At 45.0% G+C, this 8,555-nt stretch overlaps 1 protein-coding gene across 1 annotated transcript; it reads right to left on the minus strand.

The window, feature by feature from the left end:
• Positions 1–472: 472 nt before the first annotated feature.
• LOC124689347 (phospholipase D delta-like) lies at positions 473–6,825 on the minus strand. The gene is made up of 3 exons (XM_047222896.1): positions 5,878–6,825; positions 4,770–4,886; positions 473–1,969 (listed from the first exon to the last, which is right to left on the minus strand). The coding sequence occupies exons 1-3, from the start codon at positions 6,823–6,825 to the stop codon at positions 473–475; spliced, it is 2,562 nt and encodes an 853-aa protein (XP_047078852.1).
• Between the last annotated feature and the right edge of the window lie 1,730 nt (positions 6,826–8,555).

The following is an 8,555-nucleotide window of genomic DNA, read 5'->3' on the forward strand; positions in this document are numbered from 1 at the left end:
CAGTTGTGCAGTAAATCAATATGTGCAGCACAGCACAACAGAGAGTTGATTTGCTTTATACAAAATCGGATTTTAGAGCGCTAAATCGGGCCTAATGGAAGTGTCGAGTGCAAACATATGTATTGGACTTATTCCCCACGAGGCCACGATTTGTATCACTAGCTTGGTAGCATGCATCAAAAGCAAGGGAAAAAAATAGCGCGCTATAACAAAATAGTAACGCGAATAGCGCGCTATAGCGTCGAAATAGCGTAGCATCGGCTCTCCAGATATGCTATAGCGTGCTATTAGCGTTGGAATAGCGCGCTATTTTTTTCCATATCAAAAGATGCACAAACTCATCCTTCTCAAAATTGTTCTACACGGTAAGTTGCAATAAAATTCCATTAGCCATTAATTTGTAAACATGTACAGCTCAATCAAAGGGACGAGTAGGTAGTCATCTAGAAGGCGGTAGAATAAATGGATAATGCTACATGGTGAGGTGATCGGGGAGCTTGTTGGTGGAGCCGAGGATTTTGCCGCCGACGTCGGGGAAGAACTCGTTTCCCGGCAGCGACCCGACCTTGCCGTCGGCGCTCACCTCCACCGGGTACTTCATAAGGTACCCCTGCATTTGCATCTTCTCCACCTCCTCCCCCTCGTACACGTATCTCTCCCAGTTCTGCCGCGCCACCCGGTTCACCAGCCGCACGCACTCCGGCGACTCCGGCGTCTCCATCTCCGGCAGATCCAACCCGCCCATGTGCTCCTCCCACAGAGACATCCTGTACGCATGCACCTGCCCGTGCGGCCGCCGGCCTCCAGCGCCGGTGTGGTGCGGCTGGTGTGCGCCGACGGCGATCTCGGTGTCACGGGAGCCGGAGAGGGAGCGCTGGTTGACGTTGGCGGAGCCGAGGAGCACGTATTCGTCGTCCACGATCATCCCCTTGGAGTGCACGTACACCATGAACCGCCCGTGCCTCCGCGCCAGCGCCGCTGCCGTCTCCGACGTCCATCCGTGCAACGGCGGCGGTGCCGGTTCGCGGTTGCCTAGGCAGTAGAAGTTGAGGTAGTCCTGCGGGTGCGCTCTGCCGCTGAGACCCGCAGCGGTGACCGCCTCCTCGACCACCTCGTACATCATCCGCATTGTTTGTGCCTGCCAGAAGAGGGCCTCTTGCGCCGGCGCCGACCCCGGCGGGCCCTCCGCGGCCGGCCACATCGGCAGCACCACGTACGCAGCGAACGCCTCGCCGGCGCTGATCTTGCTCGCCACCTTCAACGCGATCTCCATCGGCACCAGGTTGCCAGCGCCCGGGTGCCGGCACGACGGTGGCCACGCGTACGACGACCCCACGAACCGCTCGGTCTCGAGATACACGAACCGGTCGGCGGCGCGGATCGCTGCAACGTATGCCGTGTGGATGCTCTGCTCCACCGCCAGGCTCTTGTCGCAGAGCAGGTGCCGTGCCGCCATGTCCTCTGTCTCCCAGGAACGCGGAAACCCCTTCACCGACCCGGAGTCTACCGACCGGAACACCTGCGCGTGCCAGCACCGGTGGTCATCCTCCGGCAGGACGCGCAGCGCGTCGGCGGCGGCTCCTGCGGCGGGGCTGAGGATCCAGGGGATGCGTTTCAACTTTATCAGGGTATCGTCCTTCCAATGATTGTGCTTGGTGGTCGCTTTCCGCCACCGCTGCTCGAAGTTCTCCAAGACATCGTACGCGGCGGCGCCGTCGATCCGACAATGCATGTCGTGCCATGGCTGCCGGGGTCCGTCGTTCGCATCGGTGTCGCCGAGGGTGGGGTTGTGGAGGTCACCGCGGAAGACGGTGTCCAGGTCGCCGAAGAGCCTGTGGGACGGGGTGTCGTAGCAGCCGGCAGCGAGGTCGAGGCCGCCTAGGAAGGCCGTGATCCGACGGGTAGCCTCGGACGCCGGCGTGTCGACAAGGATGCACTTCTGGTTGTGCGCGTATGGCGTGCCCACCACCTGCACGCTGGAGACAGTCTACTGATCAGGAATGCATCTATTAATTTATAAGTTTTCGTTTAAATTCCTTTTCGGATTTGCTAAAAATAAGCCGCATGTTCTCCGTGCACTGCTTACCCATTAGATCTGACTCGTGATTCTTTCTGATACGACTATTGCAAATGACTTGCAGCTGAGTTTTCTCTAGTTATATGTCAGTTGCAACTAAATTTTTTCTAGTTGCAAGTAGATTGCAACCGAGATTTTTATAGTCGCGAGTAACCTCTAACTGAGATTTTCTGAGTTACATCTAGGTTGTAACTCAGGAAGATATCCACATAGTTAAATTTGCTTCAAGATTCTTGCTAGCTATGAGTTGCATATGACTTGAAACTAGGTTCTAATGGGGACTTGGATGACTTCACGTCACGGATGTTTAGTCAAATCTAAATCGCCTGAAATCTAGACGTGTCCATTCTTTTTACATGAAAAATGGGTAGCTTTATATAATTGTGGCACATGTTTTTTTTCCAAGGTATAATTGATCTCACTTAGTCACGTGTCCTAAAGATGACATCAAAGAAGTAAGAAAAAATAGAAAAAGGGGAAAAATAAAAAATATACACGAAATATGGAACAATCAGTATATAGTATTAATTAATAAATACATAAAAAAGGTTAAAATGAAACGCCATGATTTATCACAATTAAAAAAATTACAATTATAATACAATAGTGGCCTATGCATGATACTAAATTTTCATTATTTGGTAATGCAAGAAGAAGCAAAAGAAAAATGCAACGCCGTATTGAGAAATCGGCAAAGACTAAACCAAGCAACATCTTTAGAAAATAAAAGAGATAAACAACAAGAAAGTAGATCTATATTAACGTTACCCTATAAACCCAAATACTTTGAACGGGCAAACTAAGGGTCCTCACAAGAGTAGGTGACCATACTTATTGTCTAAATTTAAAAAAAATCATCTACTAAATTTAAATTCAATTATTGTCCCATCTTTTTTTAATCTCTAAGTCTCACTTGGGCTTCTTCTCCAACTCAAAATCTACGCACATGGGCTCGTTATTTAGGGGAAACCATATATCCAAAATTAACTATCGAAATATTCCATATGACCATGTGGTATAGTTGATAAGACTAGAATATATTACTACTTTTATTTAAAAAAAGGTTTTCAGTGAACAATCATCAACTTAGGTAAGAATCAAGTATATTCTTGTTTTTGTTCCATCATGCAAGAAAATTTGCTGATAATAGGGCCCACTCAATGATTCCATGACGAATGAGGAATCTGCTAAGGAAGAGCTAGGATTTAGCCTTGACTAGTGTCAAAAGGCCAAAATGAGTAGTACCTCTATCCGAAGGCTTAAGGCTTATATTTCTTTAGAAAGTTAAACTATGTCAAGTTTAATTAAAAATTTATCAGAAAATATTAATTTAAAAAATACAAAATCAGCATCATTAGATAGATAATGAAATATATTTTTATATGGTATCTACAAAATATCATTTTTGTTGATAAATTCTTCTATTAGTTTGATCGAACTTTGCTTGGTTCGACTTTTCAAAAAAAAAAAAATCCTTAAGCTTTGGGAAAGAGTTAATAGTATATTAGGCCAGTGAGGTCCATATCTAGTATTAGTTGGATCAAAATGTGTGTATGCATAGCTAGTGTAATGATGCTAACCAAATTTATTTGATGTTAATTGAAGTGAGCCACACACCTAATGGATACTTGTGAACTATCAATGCATTGATTACGTTAATCTCACCTATATGGATTCATATGGAATTTCAGAAGGTAGAAGCATTATTTTATATTATGATTTCTAGTTAATTAACATCAAGTCTCTTGGCAGTTGCTACTATTGACGTTGTGAAGCCATGTAAACTTTCTTATTAGCACTTTAGATCTCATTTAAATCCATTTTATATATTTTTGAAAATATAAATCATGTAGAATTTTCTATTTATTTATAACTAACATACACAACCCTTTTGTCTAGAAACATCTGATAACATATTTGGATCAAGACATTAGAGGATGCTAGTACAAAAGAGAAGAGCATATACACTATAATTTAAATTAATATCCAGAGTGATGCGATTTGTTTTAGTTTGGTGAGGTCCTTAGTGGAAAGTTTTTAAGAGGCAAGGTACTAAATGAGAAATAATCAATGTAACTTGTGTCGTAATATGTTATTGAACTTTCGTATAAAAATGTATTGACAACGAGCAGCTTCAAACATGCATCCTAAAAAATTTATTTTAATATATTCTGGTGAAAATATAACTTTATTATTATTATTTAAGTGTAATAGAAATTTTAAGAGTGGTGACCAGTGGTGATTGAGTTTTTAAAGTGGTAATTGCTCCAACATCAATGTTGCCTTGTTTTCCCCTAGTGAACAAACACACACACATATCGCAAACTAATAAAGTAAGATCATGCGGACTGGACCTCATCAAAGTGAGAAACATCAACCCAAGTTTCGTCCACAATACTTTCAACCCGACGCGTCTTCTTTCTCTGTTGTTCTATACATGGAGAGAGAAGATATAGACACATAAAAAAATATGTAGCTAGTGGAAATGGCACTAATAGAAAAGAAGGACGGTAAAAAATATTTGGATATGCGACGAGGCATTTGTTGAGGTGGTATCATGTTGGATTTAGCGCTTAATAAGATATTGTTATGTGCATTTTACTAAAATTCATGTCTCAAAAAATTATTATGAAGTTACTAATAAAAAATATAATATTAGGAGCATAAGAGAACATATGGTATCTTAGCTTGCCTTCTGCTTGGCCATGTTGAGCTTGCCTTTAGGGTAGCGATGTGAGAGAACACAAATCACCGAAGAGTGCTTGAAGAACTTCTTCGTGTCTTCGCCACTAGTTTGCATCCCACCTCCCTGTATAACATGTATACATCAAAAACACATAACCTATTCATGTGCATCAGAAGCCTGGATCCTAGCGTCTGAGCTATCACACCAAGGGTCTCTTTAATTTGTGTCGAAGAATTCCCTTTGGTATTTGAGAATTCTAATCAATACATAGGTAATTTCAAGGTCGCATTTAAGAGGGTCATGCACTATTCAATTATATATGTTATTTCTTTGTACTTACAATTATGCTATTTAAACAGATCTAAAATTTTGTGTGGGAAACTGTTCGGACACCACTGAGATTAATGATCAGTAATTTTAGAAATTAAGGTCTTTAGTTTAGCAAATGTCACAAAATTGGTACGTGTCACGTGATCCAATCTATTTAGCGATGAATATTGTACCGTATGCATTGTTGCTGTTCATGTTGCTTAATACATCTAGTATGTTCAATTTTCACATGTTAGTAGATGCTATAGTGATGTTCTATATTTTAGAATTAATCACGGAAATTGTGCCTAATTATCGAACAATATTTACACGATGTTTCATGTTAATATCTTTGTAATTACATTTCTGTTATTTAAAATAGACATGAAATGCTCGCCCAAGATATTTTCGTTTACAACCAAAGGTGACGTATTCGACTGATTTTACCGAGTTATACCTAGAATCAACACAAGTAGTTCCATACATGTATAGTAATCACGTTCCCAAAATTTTGTGTGGGAAACTGTTCGGACACTATTGAAATTAATGACCAGTACATAATTTCAGAAATTAATTAAGGTCTTTAGTTTAACAAATGTCCCAAAATTCTACTTGAAATCCACTACAGATTTGAGTAAATTGGGCAAAGGTGTGAATTACGATTGAAGTAGCTAGCTCCAGTTCATGATGTGTCACTGAGATAATCTGACGGAGATCAAACTTCTTGGTACTACATGAGATGAGCGAAATCTTACGAAATATCATTGGAAACAAGAATTGCGTGTGAGAGGATGAGGATATATACCGTGCTTAGGAAGAAGCTGTGATGTTCGGAAACGAGGAGGCAGACGCGGACGCCCTCCTGCGACTTGTACTTGAGCAGGTCTCCCAGCGTCATGGCATCCACGGCCACGCCGGCCAGCGCCCTGACCTCGGCCGCCTTCTCCGCCATGGCCGGCGACATGTCCTCCCGCAACAGCCTGACATTGGCGCCGACGGCCCACCCTGCGACGTACACCAGCTTCTGAGCCCCCAGCACCGCCATGCACACGTCCTCCCAGCACCGCGCACGCTCGTACGAGGACGGCACATCGACGGCTGACACATGTGCATCCTGGTACAACTTGACCTCGCACCCGCCCCGCTCCGGGAAGTACGCGGGCACGCCGTGGTGCCGACGGGAGTACAAGGTCGCCGGGGTGAAGGTGGCGGAGACGCGGATGGCGGATCCGGGCTTGGGCGGGCCACGGCCGTAGGGGCGGAGCAGCTCGAGCCACTCGCCGACGATGGGCTCGCCGTCGAGGAGGGCGGCGGCGGGGATGCTGGCGGCGCCCATGAGGTCGGAGCCGAAGGGGTCGGAGTCCCTGACCTGGAAGACAAGCCGCGAGGCGACGTGCGCGAGCGCGACGCGGACGCGCGCCGACCATTCGGGCGCCTCGGAGTTGCGGAAGACGTGGGTGCGGGCGAGCGTGGTGTCCGGCGGCGACAGCGCGACGACGGCGTAGGGGTCGGAGGTGGGGAGTATGCGGTGGCCGTGCGGCTGGCGTCGGTGGAGCGGGCTGTCGGCGTCGGTTTCGGCGTCGCCGGGGACGGAGCGGGTGGCGAGACGGCGGCGGCTGCGGCGGATGCAGAGGCGGCGGAGGAGGGTGGAGAGGACGTCCATGTTGGGGAGGCCGCGCGCCTCGTGGATGGTCAGGTCCAGGTCGCCGTGAAGGAGGACGAGCGGCTCGTCGTCGCCGTCCGTGGACGACATGGCCGGCCGGCGTGCCTACGTCTGCGTCCGATCGTCCGGGCCTAGCGGTCACGCTCTGGGTGCTTTATGAGCCAGGAAGGGAATCAAGGGAGGAGTCAACAGCGTTTACGATTCACTGACAGGTGGGTCAGAGATAGAGTTTGCCCTGCGTGTGGATCCTTTTCGTCAGTGACTAAGCAGTACGCATGCATGCATGGGTGATGTGTGTGCAGAGGCGGGAATGCGATTCTTGGCTTGCATTAAGGTTGATGCTAGTAATGCTCATGTATTCCACCTCCACGACCACGTCCCCACTGACCCACCACGGGAAACGGTAACAAGGCCATTTTTTTCAGGTTCGATCTATTTCATCAAACAAATATATTTCCTCGATTCATATTACTTAACACTAATACAAATGTATCTAGATATATTTTGATTGTAAATACATTAATTTTAGTGTCAATTAATATGGATTGGTCGGAGCCTCTCTTCTTTAGAGAAGATGTTCTAGATACTCCGTCCGTGCACGTGCACTAATGTAACATGTTTTAGATATTTTTGAAGTAGAGTAGATACAGACTAAAAGAAATGCACCTACACACTAAAAGTAGATTAGATAGAGATAAAAGTGAGTGAATCTATAAAAAAGCTAAAACGTCTTACATTTCTAGACAGAGGGAGTATCTTTTTTTGTCTATTTAGGTTGATGCCTGGCCAGAGGCTCCGCTTTTTCCCAATCCTTTTGTGCTGGGCAAGCCTAGCAGTGCGATCCATTTGATCTGCGTTAATTTTTTTCCCCATTTCATCTAATTGCACTAGTACAGACCGGGCCGTCATACACGGTTAAAATAGGTTGTTGCACATGATAAATCTAACGGTCGCTAACAAAAAGTGGGTGATCGGCCCAAACAAAGCACGCGGTTCTTGAAACCGTGTGCGACCGGGCATGCTATAGCACACGCTAAGTTTACGGAAACCGTTTCCGATAAGGAGACATGTTGCAAATGGTGTTATGTATTCTACCGTGTGTGTTCCTGACGATCAAAAACAATGCAACATTTCGCAGAAACACAGTACCAAAATTTCATTATACTTGATTGTACATTTGATACAACACTTGCATACATGCATTATGACATGCATTCGATTGCTAGCTATACGATGAGTCATTCTTGGTTACGTCTTTGCCTTCTAGACAGGTTCCCTTGAAAAGATCTACCAAAGTCTACCCAAGACCATGGTTTGTAGCCTTTTTGTTGAACCTTGTCCGTGGTTTTCGTGTTTGTTTGTTACTTGGGACTTGGGAGGTGGTTCCATAACCACACGCTAGCCCTCACAATCCTGACATGCTATACTAGCAGATGCACCACGTCACACACCTTCCTTCTTGGTAATGTTTTTGTCTATGTGATCTCAGCATGTCCTCAAATCACGACATAAGATTGGTAACCAAATCTTCTTATGTAGTGTTCCCAGAATTCTATCCCTATTATAAAATCTCAATGTATAGTTAAATATGTGAAACATGTAGCAAAAATAGTTCTAACATGAACATATTTGTACATCTAGACTAGCTAGAGATACACATCATGTCAATATAACACAATATTAGTACATCTGCAGTAAACATTAGCCAGAGATAATAGATCAGTGCCAATATAACGCAATATTGTACTACCTCTAATCTATTTTAATCAATGCGCTGAACTACCTATATGTGTGTCATGAGTACGTTAACTAGGTATACC

This window comes from Lolium rigidum, chromosome 2, assembly GCF_022539505.1.
Source record: "Lolium rigidum isolate FL_2022 chromosome 2, APGP_CSIRO_Lrig_0.1, whole genome shotgun sequence".
In the NCBI taxonomy this organism is placed as follows: domain Eukaryota; kingdom Viridiplantae; phylum Streptophyta; class Magnoliopsida; order Poales; family Poaceae; genus Lolium; species Lolium rigidum.